The sequence below is a fragment of the Giraffa tippelskirchi genome, chromosome X (genome assembly GCF_054371585.1).
Source record: "Giraffa tippelskirchi isolate mGirTip1 chromosome X, T2T-mGirTip1v1.2.pri, whole genome shotgun sequence".
Classification (NCBI taxonomy): Eukaryota; Metazoa; Chordata; class Mammalia; order Artiodactyla; family Giraffidae; genus Giraffa; species Giraffa tippelskirchi.
Window position 1 is genome coordinate 31469738 of NC_137289.1, and position 18169 is coordinate 31487906.

General features: G+C 40.1%; 1 protein-coding gene and 1 long non-coding RNA gene across 5 annotated transcripts; one reads left to right on the plus strand and one right to left on the minus strand.

The window, feature by feature from the left end:
- Positions 1-2859: 2859 nt before the first annotated feature.
- LOC145536196 (uncharacterized) lies at positions 2860-7001 on the minus strand. Of its 2 annotated transcripts, none has more exons than XR_014075696.1 (2): positions 6500-7001; positions 2860-3410 (listed from the first exon to the last, which is right to left on the minus strand). It is a non-coding gene; the product is annotated as an uncharacterized LOC145536196 (long non-coding RNA). The 2 variants fall into 2 exon arrangements; XR_014075695.1 differs by having other exon boundaries at positions 6269-6996.
- C1GALT1C1 (C1GALT1 specific chaperone 1) lies at positions 6742-11127 on the plus strand. 3 transcript variants are annotated; one of them, XR_014075694.1, is made up of 2 exons: positions 6742-6924; positions 7559-7681. XR_014075694.1 is itself a non-coding variant. In XM_081565014.1 (2 exons), exon 2 carries the CDS (start codon positions 9406-9408, stop codon positions 10360-10362), a length of 957 nt encoding a protein of 318 aa, XP_081421140.1. In that variant the 5' UTR covers positions 6742-6924; positions 9401-9405; the 3' UTR covers positions 10363-11127. The 3 variants fall into 3 exon arrangements, 2 of the variants coding, with proteins under 2 accessions (XP_081421140.1, XP_081421139.1); XM_081565014.1 differs by lacking the exon at positions 7559-7681 and adding an exon at positions 9401-11127; XM_081565013.1 differs by lacking the exon at positions 6742-6924 and adding an exon at positions 9401-11127 and having other exon boundaries at positions 7600-7681.
- The last annotated feature ends 7042 nt before the right edge of the window (positions 11128-18169 follow it).

The following is an 18169-nucleotide window of genomic DNA, read 5'->3' on the forward strand; positions in this document are numbered from 1 at the left end:
CACCAGGCTCCCCCGTCCCTGGGATTCTCCAGGCAAGAACACCGGAGTGGGTTGCCATTTCCTTCTCCAATGCATGAAAGGGAAAAGTGAAAGTGAAGTCTCCCAGTCGTGTCCGACTCTTCGCGACCCCATGGACTGCAGCCTACCAGGCTCCTCTGTCCATGGGATTTTCTAGGCAAGAGTACTGGAGTGGGGTGCCACTGCCCTCTCCATAAGACAATGAGACTTCTTCAAAAGAGAAATGTTAAAGGAGAGAGAGAAAAGGAGAAACCTATAGACTAATGAAACATAAGAGACACAAAACTCAATCACAATGTGTAGACTGTTTGGATTCTGATTCAGATTATTAAAATCATCACAATCGTGATATTGTCAGTAACATGAACACTGTTAAGTAATTCCTTAAGTATATTGAGGAATTCATTTTCTAGTGGTATTGTGGGGTTTTTTTAAGAAGCCCTTATCTCTTTTATTTAATAGACACATTTTGAAATGTTTATAGATGAAGTGGCATGTCCAAGAAGTGCTTCACAATAATCTGGATGGGAGGGAAGTGGAAAGGGTAGTAAGACTGGCTTTGAATTGAGGATGTTGAAACTTCCTTAAAATGGAAGCAATTTACATCCTTTACAGCCTTTTTTACATGCGATTTCATTAGATTTTTCTATTTCTGTTTATGTTTGAAATTCCCCATAATTAAAAAAAAGGTTTTTGAAAAAACAATACCTAACACAGTGCCTGACCTATTGTAAACACTTAATACACACTTGCTGGCAGGTAAATGAGTTTGTTAATTAAAAAAAAAAAAGCTTCCAGATGGTCATCAAATGGAGAAACATTTTGAAATGAGACTGTAAACAGACTCTGTATGATTCCAATACCTTTAGACTATGAAATTTTTGCACCTTGTTTTATGTCCCTGGATATGCTTCAGTGTCTCCTGGTTTATGATCTACGGGAACTTGAATAGAATTTGTATCCTGCTGTTGTGTGAAAATTGTATAAATCTTAATTATGTTGAATTGGTTTTAAAAAATAAGTAAAACTCTGGTTACTACATCAAAAAGCTCATATACCATGATCAAGTTGGGTTTATTCCAGGGATGCAAGGATTCTTCAGTATACTCAAATTAATCAATGTGATACACCATATTAACAAACTGAAAGATAAAAACTATATGATAATCTCAATAGATGCAGAAAAAGCCTTTGACAAAATTCAGCACCCATTTATGATTAAAACTCTTCAAAAAAATGGGCATAGAAGAAACCTACCTCAACATAGTAAAGGCCATATACAATAAGCCTATAGCAAACATTATTCTCAATGGTGAAAAACTGAAAGCATTCCCCCTAAGATCAGGAGCAAGACAAGGGTGTCCACTTTCACCACTATTATTCAACATAGCTCTGGAAGTCCTAGCTACAGCAATCAGAGAAGAAAAAGAAATAAAAGGAATCCAGACTGGGAAAAGAAGAAGTAAAGCTCTCACTATTTGCAGATGACATGATACTGTACATAGAAAACCCTAAAGATAGTATCAGAAAATTACTAGAGCTAATCAGTGAATTTAGCAAAGCTGCAGGATACAAAATCAATACACAGAAATCACTTGCATTTCTGTATACTAACAATGAAAAATCAGAAAAAGAAATTAAGGAATCAATCCCATTCACCATTGCAACAAAAAGAATTAAATATCTAGGAATAAACTTACCTAAAGAGACAAAAGAACTGTACACAGAAAATTATAAGACACTAATGAAAGAAATAAAAGACAACAGAAACAGATGGAGAGATATTCCATGTTCCTGATTAGGAAGAATCAATATTGTGAAAGTGATTATAGCACCAAATGCAATCTACAGATTCAATGAATCTCTATCAAATTACCAATGGCATTTTTCACAGAACTAGAACAAAAAAATTCACAATTCATATGGAAACACAAAAGACCCTGAATAGCCAGAGCAGTCTTGAGAAAGAAGAATGGAGCTGGAGGAATCAACCTTCCTGACTTCAGATTATACTACAAAGCTACAGTCATCAAGACTGTATGGTACTGGCACAAAAACAGAAACATAGACCAATGGAACAAGATAGAAAGCTCAGAAATAAACCCATGCACCTATGGGTACATTAATTTTGACAAATGAGGCAAGAATATACAATGGGGCAAAGACAGCCTCTTCAATAAAGGGTGCTGGGAAAACTGGACAGCAACATGTGAAAGAATTAAATTAGAACACGTCCTAACACCATACAAAAAGATAAACTCAAAATGGATTAAAGACCTAAATGTAAGACCAGAAGCTATAAAACATAGGCAGAACACTCAATGACATAAATCAAAGCAAGATCCTCTATGACCCACCTCCTACAGTAATGGAAATAAAAACAAAAGTAAACAAGTGGGACCTGATTAAACTTAAAAGCTTTTGCACAGCAAAGGAAACTATAAGCAAGGTGAAAAGACAACCCTCAGAATGGGAGAAAATAATAGCAAACGAAACAACTGACAAGGGATTGATTTCTAAAATATACAAGCAGCTCATACAACTCAATACCAGAAAAACAAACAACCCAATCAAAAAGTGGGAAAAAGACCTAAACAGACATTTTTCTAAAGAAGACATACAAATGGCTAACAAACACATGAAAAGATGCTCAACATCGCTCATTATTAGAGAAATGCAAATCAAAACTACAATGAGATACCACTTCACACCGGTCAGAATGGCCATCATCAAAAAGTCTACAAACAATAAATGCTGGAGAGGGTGTGGAGAAAAGGGAACATTCTTGCACTGTTGGTGGGAATGTAAATTGATAGAGCCACTATGGAAGATGGTATGGAGATTCCTTCAGAAACTAGGAATAAAACCACCATATGACCCAGCAATCCCACTCCTAGGCATATACCCTGAGGAAACCAAAATTGAAGAAGACACATGTATCCCATTGTTCATTGCAGCACTATTCACAACAGCTAGAACATGGAAGCAGCCTAGATGTCCATTGACAGATGAATGGTAAAGAAGTTGTGGTACATACACACAACGGAATATTACTCAGCCAAAAAAAGGAATGCATTTGAGTCAGTTCTAATGAGGTGGATGAACCTAGGACCTATTAAACAGAGTGAAGTAAGTCAGAAAGAGAAAGATAAATATCGTATTCTAACACATACATACGGAATCTAGAAAAATGGTACTGAAGAATTTATTTACAGGGCAGCAATGGAGAAATAGACATACAGAACAGACTTATGGACATGGGGAGACGGGAAGAGAGGGTAAAATGTATGGAAAGAGTAACATGGAAACTTACATTACTATATGTAAAATAGACAGCCAACAGGAATTTGCTATATGGCTCAGGAAACTCAAAACAGGTGCTCTGGATCAACCTAGAGGGGTGGGATGGGGAGAGAGATAGGGAGATTCAGAATAGAGGGGATATATGTATACCTATGGCTGATTCATGCTGAGGTTTGACAGAAAACAACAAAATTCTATAAAGTAATTATCCTTCAATAAAAAAATCAATAAACTAAAAAAAAAAAAAAAAACCCTCTGGTTACTTAGCTCCAAAAAAGAATTAAAAATTAAATGAGATTGCAAGCATGAATATGCCTGAAAACACAAATGAGATTCATTTATGGACCAAACTATACTCAAATGGAAACAATAATGAATTTGCTCAGACAGGGAATCTGTTTATTAAAGATGAACATCTGTGAAATTCTAGGCAGCAGAGGTTACATATATTACAGGTATTAACTTTGGTATACACAGAAGACACCTTTAACCCTCCAAAAAGATGTTATGCAGAAAACAATCCACCTTAGATTTTCTTCAATATTTACTATTCCACTGAACTGTTGTGGAAAATCACGTTAATTTCCCAAAGGCCTTTGGACAGATTTCAAAAACTTGAATGTTCAAATGCAAGTGACTGCCAATTACTAAAAATTAATGACTTCTCATGCTGAATAATGCATGCACTTGGCAGGAGGACTTTAACAATAATGCAGTGTTGTCAGTTTTGAATGCAGTCTTGCCTTACCTGCTGGGTACATGAAGGCAACCAAATTTAAAAGCAACCCTCTCCAACCTGACAAGGTGCAGGTTAGTGTGTTTAGTGAAGTCTTTAGTGCAGGAGAGATAAGCTGTTTATTTTATGCTTAATATTACACTATATGGATACACTTTAATTAATTCAACCATTGATGGATATTTTCCACTATTATAAACAACAATGTTTTTGACCATATACATTTAGCCTTACATTCTGGTGCTTTAATTTCTACAGGAGAGATTACAAGAAGTGGGTTAGCTGGGCCAAAGAATATTTATAAATATTCTAAATTTTAGCAAAAACTACTTGCATGTATTTTTTAAATTGGGACTACAATGAGGAATGACGTTTTAAAAATGCAATCACCTAACTACAAGTCAACCATCTCACTAATCTCACTTCAAATGCTAAGTACACTTAAAACACTGCTTTAAGTAGAGAACTGGGTTCTTAACCTCTCATTGGCAGTGATTTTGATGTTGAAAATTCCGTGGTTTATTGTTTCAGAACATCTTGTATCAGTATTTTCAGTTTGGTATTCCCTCCTGTACTAGAAAGAAGCAGTGATTTAAATTGACTCTGTGCCACTGTCTCTGAATTCTGAGTGCCACTTCTGTCTTTCCTTGGTCCCTTTTTGCAAGGAGAGATTGGTTGTCTGCACTCTCTAAAAGTATTTTTATTGGTATCTTTCCCTCATTCTTTTTCTCCTTCTAATCTTAAAGATCCCTTTATTTGCTGTTCTTCAAATTCAAAAATAACAAATGCTTGTTATGACCAGTGAAACAATGCAAACAATGCAACTGAAGAATGTATAAAGACAAAGCTAATCATTCACACCTCGACCTCCTGATGTGATCAATATTAACAGGCTGCTGAGGAGCCTTCCACAATTCCCTTTGCTCATTACCAACAGATCAAACATATGTGCACATATATAAAATTGTTTGTTTTCTGCAAAGCATAATCACACCATACACATTATTCTGCAACTTGTTTCACTTAGTGTGTGTGTGTGTGTGTGTGTGTGTGTGTGTGTGTGTGTGTGTGTGTGTGTGTAGATATAGGTCATCGCTGGTGGCTCAGTGGGTAAAGAGTCTGCCTGCAATGCGGGAGACCCAGGGTCAATCCCTGGGTTGGGAAGATCCCCTGAAGAAAGAAATGGCAACTCACTCCAATATTCTTGCCTGAGAATTCCATGGACAGAGGAGCCTGGTGGGCTACAGTCCATGGGGTTGCAGAGTTGGACATATACACACATAGTTGGACATACACACACTTCACACACACATACACGTGAGGTGGTTGTGGTTTAGTCAGTACACATGTATTAATATATATGTGACAATAGACAATATATGTCATTTAACAAAATATAGTGGAGATACTCTGCAGTCTTAAGCTCTTTTCCAGTTCTAAAATTTATTTTTGTATTCCTTTGGAGAACGTACCACCATGTATTTGTAATGGATTATTTAATGTCTTTCTTCCCAGCTAGACTGAGAGTTCCTTAAAGGCAGGGGGCTAATTTTGTTCGCCATTGTATCTCCAGAATTTAGGGTAGTGCTGCCAGGACAGTGCGTGCCTAAAATCTATTTGTTCATTGTTTCAGTGCTTCCTGAAACTTTCAGTCCACTTAAACTGGGTCACTGCCAATACTCAAATATACGTGTCTTTAGGAACTCAGGGCTGGGTAAATCACCACTCAAAGTTATTTGGATGGAACCTGGTGACAGTACATTTTAAAAATGTGTAAGATTTTGTGCTTTTTAGCAAAAACCCCTTTATGTCACAAAAATGAATTTTAAGACAGCTCACATGTTTAGCAGAAAGCGAGCTCTACACTTGTAATTAGACCTGAGTTCTAGTTCCTCTTCTGTCGTTAATTACTCCGTGATCTTTAGAAAGTTCCTTACCCTTCCTTTCCGGTCCTGGTTCCTCACCTGTAGTTCTAACATTCATTAATTCCACAAATATATACTGCCCACGCCGTGCTGGTACTAAGGCTAGTGATACAGGGGTGAGCAGCATAACAGCTAACAGCTAACTCTAGGCTTGGTCTTTTGCTAATAAGAGTCAAAGGCACTATCTCATTCAATCTTCTATGCGATAGCACTACCGTGATAATTTGTGTACTTTACAGAGGGTGAAACTGAGGCATAGCGAGCCGACCTAACCTCCCCAGCGTACCGAAGGACGCGGTGAAGACAGCACTGGATTCCGGTCCGCGGGGCTTCAGATACCGTTCCAATAACCTTAGCGACTCCTTGCCCTCATAATTTGGTGACTGTTTCAGTGGTCTGCATTTAACCCCAGCACAGGGGTACTGGATGGAGCACCCTCTTGGTGCAACCCCTCAAGAGTTCGTCAGAGAAACCATTGAGAGACCTGACACGAGCTCGGTCAGGTGGAACGCTCTACCTCGCTCTCGCAGTTTCCACGCCCGTAAGGTGCAGAGATGGGAGGCGTCTGCGGGTCGTACGCGCGCACGCACGCCTCTCTGGGCGTCCCGTTGGGTACGGGCCAGCGTGCGGGTCACGCCAGCCCGACGCGCTTCTCGGAACTCGGCAGGGGGCGGGGAGAAAAGGCGCGCTGCGTGCGCGCCGGCCCTTCCGACGTCGGTGCGGCAGGAGGCTCCGCCCGTCCGGGGGCTTCTTTGCCCCGCCCCCTTCCCGAGCGTTCGTGGCGGCCACTTCCTGGCCTTCCCCACCTTTTGCGAAACCACCGAGAGGACACCGCCTGCATCTAGAGCAGCCCGACCAGGAACGTAACCGAGTGGCGCGCGAACGTGAGAGGAAAGCTGTGCGCGGCTGCGCTTTCCCGCCCCTGAGCCGTTCTAGACGCGGGTGAGTGCTAGGGCTTCGGCCCGCACCTGGAGCTGCCGGCGGAGCAGCCCCCGGAACGACTCCGCCCCTCTCAGGGATAGGCCTGGGCCCTGGCTCACTCCCAGCATGCTCCACGCGGGGTGCCCAGGCAGGTGCAGTGGGAGGAACAGTGAGGGGGAGAGATTGAGCGCCAGCTTCCTAGAGGTGCTCCCTCTAACCCTCCTTGGGGTTTTGGGTTGACCATGTTCTCCCCCTCACTTCTGTTCTCCATTTCATCCTCCTCCCTTTTCCATACTCCACCCCAACCACCTTCATCTAAAGAGACTCGTATGGAAAACCACTCTGGTAGTTTCTGCCTTGTTTATGCCCGTGTGCAGTTTTAAGTTTCCCTCCCCTCTGCACCAAATATCCTATCATGTGCATCACATATCATGTGCTACTCCTTAGGAAAATTTGTGCAAATGATTTATAACTAGTATCCCCATCAAGAAGAATCCTGACATCCATATGCCATTATCAAGCTAAGAAACACTAGTGAATTATCATATATTGACCAGAAATAATATGAAATGTCGAAGATCTATATAAAAGAATTCATTTTGCAGTGCCTCTGACAATTCTGCTTGTTTCCTGTCAATTCTCTTTTCCTTATTAGAGCTGTGTTTATTGACCGAGTTCTGTGAGTGATACAGAAAAACTCTCCTGCCTCTTCCCCCACTCTCCCACCCCTGCTTAAGAATTACGGCTGTCAAGCTATTCCACACCTGGTCTTTCAAAGGTAATGGAAGTCAAAGTCCATGTCCTCTAAAACCAAGGGATGGTGTCCTTGAGGCAGTATGGTGATGTTAGGTGCAAAATATCAATTATGGTTAACAGATCCTACATGTTTGTTCATTTATAGGAAAACAGGGTTATTCAGTAACTTGTTTATTAAATTATCAATAATTCGGATAGAAGCACTGTTGAGGGCATTATTCTGTACTAGAAAAAGTATTAAACTGATGTCAGGATATCTGATTTCTAGTTCATTTCTACTACTAACTGTGACTTTGGGTCAGTTACCTAACCTCTGCAGACCCTGTGTTTCCCTATCTGTAAAATGAGAAAAGTGACATTAAGTAGCTTCTAAGCCCCACTTTCAACTTTAAGAGACAAAGGGAAACACCAATACAGTATACTAACGCATATATATGGAATTTAGAAAGATGGTAACGATAACCCTGTATGGGAGACGACAGCAAAAGAGACACAGATGTATAGAACAGTCTTTTGGACTCTGTGGGAGAGGGCGAGGGTGGGATGATTTGGGAGAATGGCATTGAAACATGTGTATTATCATATGTGAAACGTATCGCCAGTCCAGGTCCGATGCGTGAGACAGGGTGCTTGGGGCTGGTGCACTGGGATGACCCAGAGAGATGGGATGGGGAGGGAGGTGGGAGGGGGTTCAGTACGAGGAACACATGTACACCCGTGGCGGATTCATGTCAATGTATGGCAAAACCAATACAATATTGTAAAGTAATTAGCCTCCAATTAAATAAAATTTTTAAAAAAGACAAATGCAATAAAAAAGAGAGACAAAGGGAAAAAGCTAAGTAGCTCATAACATTCCTTGTGGAGATAGAGGGGAGATTAGGAAATTTTCAACAGTTGTATTTAATGTTGACATTTCTTTCAATTTCTAATTGAAATCAAAGTGTAGACTTTTTACTTCCCCAAAGAATAAACAGATGCCTTTGGAGGAAATAAAAATGTTCATTAATGGTCCCCAGATATGCCTTATATTGACTCAGTTCTCATCCAAATAATTTAACTTTTTTCATTATGGGCTTTTATTACATCAGTTAGTTGAGATACTGTGTTGGAAATCATTTAGTCTTAGGAACAAGAGGGTAAATATTAACAAATATGGTATCAATTCCAAGAAACTGGCTTTAGATGTACTCAAAACACCTGATAGCAGCCATTGGTTAAATAACGCATTAGACTGAGAACAAAAGCCAGCACAGATACCAGTGGTGATATAGCAATTGTAAGTGGTTTTATCTGTTCAGTTTAAGGTTTTCTTGTAAAAGTCCATTTTTAGCCACAGAGGTATTTAAATAATATAATGCAAGCTTGTGAAACAAAATTCCTTTAAAGAAAATGATGGACAGACGACCTCTGTAACATTGGTTTCTGGGGTCAGTGCTTTAATTCAGTACTTGGTTAATTAAATCCCCATAGATGAAATGCAGAAATAGTCTCCCAGAAAATTCTACGGCTGCAAGGTACTTCTGCAAAGTTCCAGTTTATACCGAGCAGTAATCAGATACTATTGGAAGCAAAAAATTCTTAAGATTCTCTTGTAATATTTGCAACTGATTCCATGTCAAACCTGGGAGCCTTTTTTTCCCTTAACATTAAGAGCCAAATGTAAGTATAGGGGAACTATCAAATCATTAGACTAATCCTTTACTATTAAGTATCCTAAAGTTCTTTTTCTTCTTTATAGGAAAAATGCTTTCTGAAAGCAGTTCATTTTTGAAGGGTGTAATGCTTGGAAGCATTTTCTGTGCCTTGATCACTATGCTAGGACACATTAGGATTGGTCATGGAAATAGAATGCACCACCATGAGCATCATCATCTCCAAGCTCCTAATAAAGAAGACATCCTGAAAATTTCAGAGGATGAACGCATGGAACTCAGTAAGAGCTTTCAGGTATACTGTATCCTCCTGGTCAAACCCAAAGATGTGAGCCTCTGGGCTGCAGTGAAAGAAACTTGGACCAATCACTGTGACAAAGTAGACTTCTTCAGTTCTGAAAACGTTAAAGTGTTTGAGTCAGTTAACATGGAAACAAATGACATGTGGTTAATGATGAGAAAAGCTTACAAATACGCCTTTGATAAATATAGAGACCAATACAACTGGTTCTTCCTTGCACGCCCCACTACGTTTGCTATTATTGAAAACTTAAAGTACTTTTTGTTAAAAAAGGATCCATCACAACCTTTCTATCTAGGTCACACTGTAAAATCTGGAGATCTGGAGTATGTGAGCATGGAAGGAGGAATTGTCTTAAGTATAGAAACAATGAAGAGACTTAACAGCCTTCTCAGTATTCCTGAGAAGTGTCCTGAACAGGGAGGGATGATTTGGAAGATATCTGAAGATAAGCAGCTTGCCGTCTGCCTGAAATATGCTGGAGTGTTTGCAGAAAATGCAGAAGATTCTGGAGGAAAAGATATATTTAACACCAAATCTGTTGGGCTTTTTATTAAAGAGGCAATGACTAATCACCCAAACCAGGTAGTAGAAGGATGTTGTTCAGATATGGCTGTTACTTTTAATGGACTGACACCTAATCAGATGCATGTAATGATGTATGGGGTATACCGTCTTAGGGCATTTGGGCATGTTTTCAATGATGCATTGGTTTTCCTACCTCCAAATGGTTCTGACAATGACTGAGAAGTGAAACAAGAGCATGTATATGATCGCTGTACAGGACATTTGTTGTTGTTATTTGTAGTAACAACTGCATATATATATCCAACACAGCAGTATGTTTCTTTTTTTTGTTTGTTTTCTTTTTCAATTTGGTGGCACTGATTTATTCCCACATTGAAGTTTAGTAGTACATTTTAAAATAGGATGGATTTTTTTTCTTAAAAAAATATGATAATTTCAACTGTGTTGGAAAGAAATGTCTTAAGAATAATAATTTTACAAATAAAGGATATAAGTAATATATGTGATAAATTCTAAAGTATGAACATTAAAATCTGGGTGGCACATATTTTTGCTGATTGGTTAAAAATTTAACATGTCTTTTTAGCTTGCTAAGATACACAAACGAAATGAATCTGTGATTAAAGTAAAACTTTTAGCTATATGTTTTTCTGTTACTTCTAATGTTGGTTTATGTTCTAAGCCCTCATAAGTGCCAATGGATTTGCTTTCTCAAAATACACAGCCAAGCAACCAAGATAATGTTCCCAACCCCTGTTAAAGTGAAAGTTGAAATCTGTCCCTGAAAGTGAAGATTACTTACAAAGGTTAATAATTTTCCCGGGAGCTAGTTTAGTGGCATTCCTCGGCATATACAATTTCTCTATGCATATACTGAAATTGGAGTGGTGACCATAAGGAATGTAATGTCATTTAACTGCATTGTTTCCCAGTTAATCAAGCTCTCAGCTATGGCTTGAATAAAAATATACCGGTTGAGATTGATTTACTCCTGCAGAGCAAGTGAGTTCTGTGGAAATCTCCTTTGTTGTTTAATGACTAAGTTGTGATCAGTTGTTCTGAGACCTCATGGACTGTAGCCCACTAAGCTCCTCTGTCCGTGGGAGTTCCCAGGCAAGAATACTGGAATGGGTTGCCATTTTCTTCTCCAGGGGATCTTCCAACCCAGGGATCAAACCCGAGTTTCCTGCATTGCAGGCAGATTCTTTACTGCTGAGCCACCAGGGAAGCTCCTTTTTCCTTAGTCTCACAGTCATGTCCAACTCTTTGCGACCCCATGGACTATAGCCCGCCAGCCTTCTCTGTCCATGGAATTCTCCAGGCAAGAATACTGGAGTGGGTTGCCATGCCCTTCTCCAGGGAAGCCCCTTTAAATCCCCTTTAAAGAACTCCTTTTGGTAGTCTGGCCGTTTAATTTACCTGGGTTGAATCTGCCCTGGTTTTTGTTTACCTGTTCAAATTTTGAGATTTTTTTTGCATGTTCTTGATTGTACCATATGTTGATTGCACCTATTTGGTGTGGAGGCCTTAACCTCACCATTCCCCTCGGATTGCTATGCCATTTGCCTGATTTCAGTAGCTACCTAGAAGCTTTAAGGATGGTGGATACAATAACTTCTGTCTTTATAAATTTGTGAAATACTTGGAGCTGACTTGCCCTCTAATTGGGCCTGCACAGGCCATATTAAGTCAGATCCATAACCCTCCACAGGGTGTGAGACCATGACATTTTAGAGATCAATTTTTCTTGTAACTGGCCTCATGATGTTAATAGTCTCCCACAGCTTTTATAAGCCAGAAAGAGAATTTCCTTAAGAGGGCCTTGGGCTACAAGTTATCAATCATCAGAGTAGTATATAAAACCCTTTTTTTAATTTGTACGATCTTCCTCATTGGGGCTCTTGGTTAAGATGAAAGGTTATTAATTTTGAAAAATAATAAAAACCCTTTTATCAAGCACCCTAATATGTGGTCTCAGATGTAATTACTACAAACCAAATCATATTCAGTGAGTACAATGATGCACAGTATCTCACTGAGTGTGACACCCAGTTTACAAGTGTCACCTTGCCCCCAACACCAATATATTAAAATTTTTTCTAGTGTATTATCACCTCCAATTACATTAGGGTATCAAAATATAGTTGAAATAAATATATTAGAGAATGCATTCCATTGTTTGATTTCCTAGTGGGTACTAAGGTAACAATTGCTTTTTAAACCAAACTGATGCTCTTGATTGTATTTTTATATGAGTATTCCTTTATAAAAGGGACTTCCCTGGTAGCTCAGCTGGTAAAGAATCCACCTGCAATGCGGGAGACCCCGGTTCAATTCCTAGGTTGAGAAGATCTGCTGGAGAAGGGATAGGCTAGCCACTCCAGTATGCTTGGGCTTCCCTAGTGGCTCAGCTGGTAAAGAATCCCCCTGCAATGCGGGAGACCTGGGTTGGATCCCTGGGTTGGGAAGATCCCCTGGAGAAGGGAACAGCTATCTACTCCAGCATTCTAGCCTGGAGAATTCCTTTGTAAAATGTTAGTTGTCTTAAATAATATACTGTCTTTTTTAACATATTTGTACCTAGTCTTATAGATAAAACTGGAATCAGTAACACAGAAAATTGTGCTACAGAGGTCATGGTTACAGATTTGATCATCATGCATTCAGTAGTCAAAAACTGTAACCCTAACTACACTCTTACTGGGAAGAGAGTTGGGAAGAATGGAGGTCTAATGAGAATTGATCATGACTGTGAATATATTTTACATAAGGCTGGCTAATGCCTGCTATATTGGACAACACAGGTCTAAACCAGTTACACAAGTGTGAGAACCACTGGCTGAATGTGAATGAGAGAAAACTAAGTTTCTTCTAAAAGTTATATTTATCTTTCTGGTTTTCTTGAATGCAGTGGAAACTGCACCTTGACTTTCACTAGGCCCCAGGCCATCTCCTTGCACAAGCTCAGTCACTAGACCTTCTTTTTCAAAACACTGGATTTGGAGCAAAATGTAGATTAGATCTCTTGGCTTTTTTCTTCATGTAGCTAGAAGATTGCTTGTGTATCAAACCTGATTTATAATGCCCAGATTTTTCTGTAATGCATTTAAACAAACCCATCTATTGGTCCTTCTTAAAGCAGGGAACACCTGTACTAGAAAAGTTACTGAAAGCACAGTTTAGTAATGATGTACCACTAATTTTCCACTCGTTTAAAATATTCCGTTCCTTTTAGTGCCAGCTCACTTTGATTGATGCATTCAATGCATGTCTGAGTGGTTATGTGAAGAGCCTGTTTGTAAAAATTTAGCTTTCTACTGGCATAGGAAAAAAAATTCAGAAATTTTTGCCAACCTTCCCACAAAGGAGTCCCCAAAGTCTAATGAAAGAATAATAACTCAATTCCAATGTCAGTTCAGTTCAGTCGCTCAGTCGTGTCTGACTCTTTGCAACCCCATGAACCGCAGCATGCCAGGCGTCCCTGTCCATCACCAACTCCCAGAGTCTACCCAAACCCATGTCCATCGAGTCGGTGATGCCATCCAGCCATCTCATCCTCTGTCGTCCCCTTCTCCTCCTGCCCCCAATCCTTCCCAGCATCAGGGTCTTTTCCACTGAGTCAACTCTTCACATGAGGTGGCCAAAGTACTGGAATTTCAGCTTCAACATCAGTCCTTCCAATGAACACCCAGGACTGATCTGCTTTAGGATGGACTGGTTGGATCTTCTTGCAGTCCAAGAGACTCTGAAGAGTCTTCTCCAACACCACAGTTCAAAAGCATCAATTCTTCAGCACTCAGCTTTCTTCACCGTCCAACTCTCACATCGATAGATGACTACTGAAAAAATCATAGCCTTGACTAGATGGACCTTTGTTGGCAAAGTAATATCTCTGCTTTTAAATAGGCTATCTAGGTTGGTCATAACCTTCCTTCCAAGGAGTAAGCATGTTTTAATTTCATGGCTGCAATCACCATCAGCAGTGATTTTGGAGCCCCAAAAAATAAATTCTGACACTGTTTCCACTGTTTCCCCATCTATTTCCCATGAAGTGATGGGACCAGATGCCATGATGTTAGTTTTCTGAATGTTGAGCTTTAAGCCAACTTACTCTCCTCTTTCACTTTCATCAAGAGGCTCTTTAGTTCTTCTTCACTTTCTGCCATAAGTGTGGTGTCATCTGCATATCTGAAGTTATTGATATTTCTCCCAGCAGTCTTGACTCCAGCTTGTGTTTCTTCCAGCCCAGCGTTTCTCATGATGTACTCTGCTAAGCAGGGTGACAGTATAAAGCCTTGACATACTCCTTTTTCTATTTGGAACCAGACTGTTGTTCCATGTCCAGTTCTAACTGTTGCTTCTTTACCTGCATAGAGGTTTCTCAAGAGACAGGTCAGATGGTCTGGTATTCACATCTCTTTAAGAATTTTCCACAGTTTATTGTGATCAACACAGTCAAAGGCTTTGGCATAGTCAATAAAGCAGAAATAGATGTTTTTCTGGAACTCTCTTGCTTTTACGATGATCCATCAGATGTTGGCAATTTGATCTCTGGTTCCTCTGCCTTTTCTAAAACTGACAGAATGTGGTCCACTGGAGAAGGGAATGGCAAACCACTTCAGTATTCTTGCCTTGAGAACCCCATGAACAGTATGAAAAGGCAAAAAGATAGGACACTGAAAGATGAACTCCCCAGGTCGGTAGATGCCCAATATGCTAATGGAGATCAGTGGAGAAATAACTCCAGAAAGAATGATGGGATGGAGCCAAAGCAAAAACAATATCCAGCTGTGGATGTGACTGGTGGTAGAAGCAAAGTCCAATGTTGTAAAGAGCAATATTGCATAGGAACCCGGAATGTTAGGTCCATGAATCAAGGCAAATTGGAGGTGGTCAAACAGGAGATGGCAAGAGTGAACGTCGACATTCTAGGAATCAGCGAACTAAGATGGACTGGAAGGGGTGAATTTAACTCAGATGACCATTATATCTACAACTGTGGGCAGGAATCCCTTAGAAGAAATGGAGTAGCCATCATGGTCAACAAAAGAGTCCGAAATGCAGTACTTGGATGCAATCTCAAAAACTACAGAATGATCTCTCTTCGTTTCCAAGGCAAACCATTCAATATCACAGCAATCCAAGTCTATGTCCTGACCAGTAACGCTGAAGAAGCTGAACTTGAACGGTTCTATGAAGACCTACGAGACCTTTCAGAACTAACACCCAAAAAAGATGTCCTTTTCATTATAGGGGACTGGAATGCAAAAGTAGGAAGTCAGGGAACACCTGGCGTAACAGGCAAATTTGGCCTTGGAGTACAGAATGAAGCAGGGCAAAGGCTAATAGAGTTTTGCCAAGAGAATGCACGGGTCATAGCAAACACCCTCTTCCAACAACACAAGAGAAGACTCTACACATGGACATCACCAGATAGTTAACACCGAAATCAGATTGATTATATTCTTTGCAGCCAAAGATGGAGAAGCTCTATACAGTCAGCAAAAACAAGACTGGGTGTGGACTGTGGCTCAGATCATGAACTCCTTATTGCCAAATTCAGACTGAAATTGAAGAAAGTAGGGAAAACCACTAGACCATTCAGGTATGACCTAAATCAAATCCCTTATGATTATACAGTGGAAGTGACAAATAGATTTAAGGGACTAGATCTGATAGAGTGCCTGATGAACTATGGACGGAGGTTCGTGACATTGTTCAGGAGACAGGGATCAAGACCATCTCCATGGAAAAGAAATGCAAAAGAGCAAAATGGCTGTCTGAGGAGGCCTTACAAATAGCTGGGAAAAGAAGAGAAGCAAAAAGCAAAGGAGAAAAGGAAAGATATTCCTATCTGAATGCAGAGTTCCAAAGAATAGCAAGGAGAGATAAGAAAGCCTTCCTCAGCGATCAATGCAAAGAAATAGAGGAAAACAACAGAATGGGAAAGACTACAGATCTCTTCAAGAAAATTAGAGATACCAAGGGCACATTTCATGCAAAGATGGGCTCGATAAAGGACAGAAATGGTACAGACCTAACAGAAGCAGAAGATATTAAGAGGTGGCAAGAATACACAGAAGAACTGTACAAAAAAGATCTTCACGACCCAGATAATCACGATGGTGTGATCACTCACCTAGAGCCAGACATCCTGGAATGTGAAGTCAAGTGGGCCTTAGAATCACTACGAACAAAGCTAGTGGAGGTGATGGAATTCCAGTTGAGCTATTTCAAATCCTGAAAGATGATGCTGTGAAAGTGCTGCACTCAATATGCCAGCAAATCTGGAAAACTCAGCAGTGGCCACAGGACTGGAAAAGGTCAGTTTTCATTCCAATCCCAAAGAAAAGCAATGCCAAAGAATGCTTGAACTACCACACAGTTGCACTCATCTCACATGCTAGTAAAGTAATGCTCAAAATTCTCCAAGCTAGGCTTCAGCAATTCCAATATAATGAAAGGTAAAATGCTGTATTCAAAGGATAATGGAGGAAATGACTTATTTAGAGTATGAAATGATGAAATGAAATGATGGTGTATATCTGGGGTCTCTAGCATAGCAGAAAATTCCACTTTTATTAGTGTGGAATCTGTACAATATACTATTCCTTGAATATACTGAGTATCCATTAGCTCAACACTAGACTTGGTTATTTTGTGGAAACCAAAAAGGCCAAACACATGATTCATACAGGCAGTCAGAGAATCATTTCGTATATGCTTTGCATGAGCAATAAAACAAGACATTGTTTACTATTAGAATATGGTGGTCCTTTTTTCCTTAAAAATCATTTTGGTAAGTGCCGTTTCTCTCAACCCACATAATTCCCATTTCTTTGATAGCTTTCACTGATTCTGTGCAAGAATGGCCACACTGGTTTTGCTATTGCTTTGGCAGTTTAGTGAAAGACCTGGCAGGAAGAGCAGGGCCTAAAAATAAAACTCAGATTTTCTATGAATGGATGGATGGATGGGAGTGAGAAGCTCCATGTGCTCACTCGTGTCTGACTCTTTGTGACCCCATGGACTGTAGCATGCCAGGCTCCTCTGTCCATGGGATTCTCCAGGTGCAAATACTGGAGTGGGTTGCCATCCCCTTGAGGGATCTTTCCGACCCAGGGATTGAACCCAGGTCTCCTTTGGTGGCTCAGGTGGTGAAGAATCCACCTGCAATGCAGGAGACCTGGGTTCAATCCCTGGCTTGGGAAGATCCCCTGGAGAAGGGAAAGACTACGCACTCCAGTATTCTGGCCTGGAGAATTCCATGGACTGTATAGTCCATGGGGTCACAAAGAGTCAGACACCACTGAGCGACTTTCACTTCACTTCTGCATTGCAGGCAAATTCTTTACCACTGAGCCACCAGGGAAGTCCAGGAGTGAGGAAGTATGCCCTTAATTATGTGACAGGCTTACATTTGGGAAAAAAAAAGTAAGCAGTTCTTCTAATGAATGAGTGATAAGAGACATCTACAAAGGTACTCAAAGTGTAGAATGGGGATGTTGTAATAGTCAAAACACCAAGCCCATACCATCAGGAGGAAAGTGGTCCTAACTTGAGGCTTCCCTGGTGGCTAAGACAGTAATGAATTCGCATTGCAGGAGACCTGGGTTTGATACCTGGGTCAGGAAGATCCCCTGGAGAAAGAAACGGCAACCCACTCCAGTATTCTTGCCTGGAGAATTCCATGGACAGAGGAACCTGGCCGGCTACAGTCCAGTCCTAACTTGATGGAAGACTATTTTTTTTAATTAATTTTTATTGGAGTAGAGTTTACTATGTTGTGTTAGTTTCAGGTGTACAGCAAAGTGAGTCAGTTATACATATACATATATCCATTCTTTTAGATTATTTTCCCACATAGGTTATTACAGAGTATTGAGTATTTCCTGTGCTATACAGTAGGTCCTTATTAGTGTACATAGTAATGAGTATATGTCAATCGCAGTCTCCCAATTTATCCATTCCACTGATAGAAGACTTTAAATACTGCCACTGAAAATCTTCTTTTCCCTATTTACCA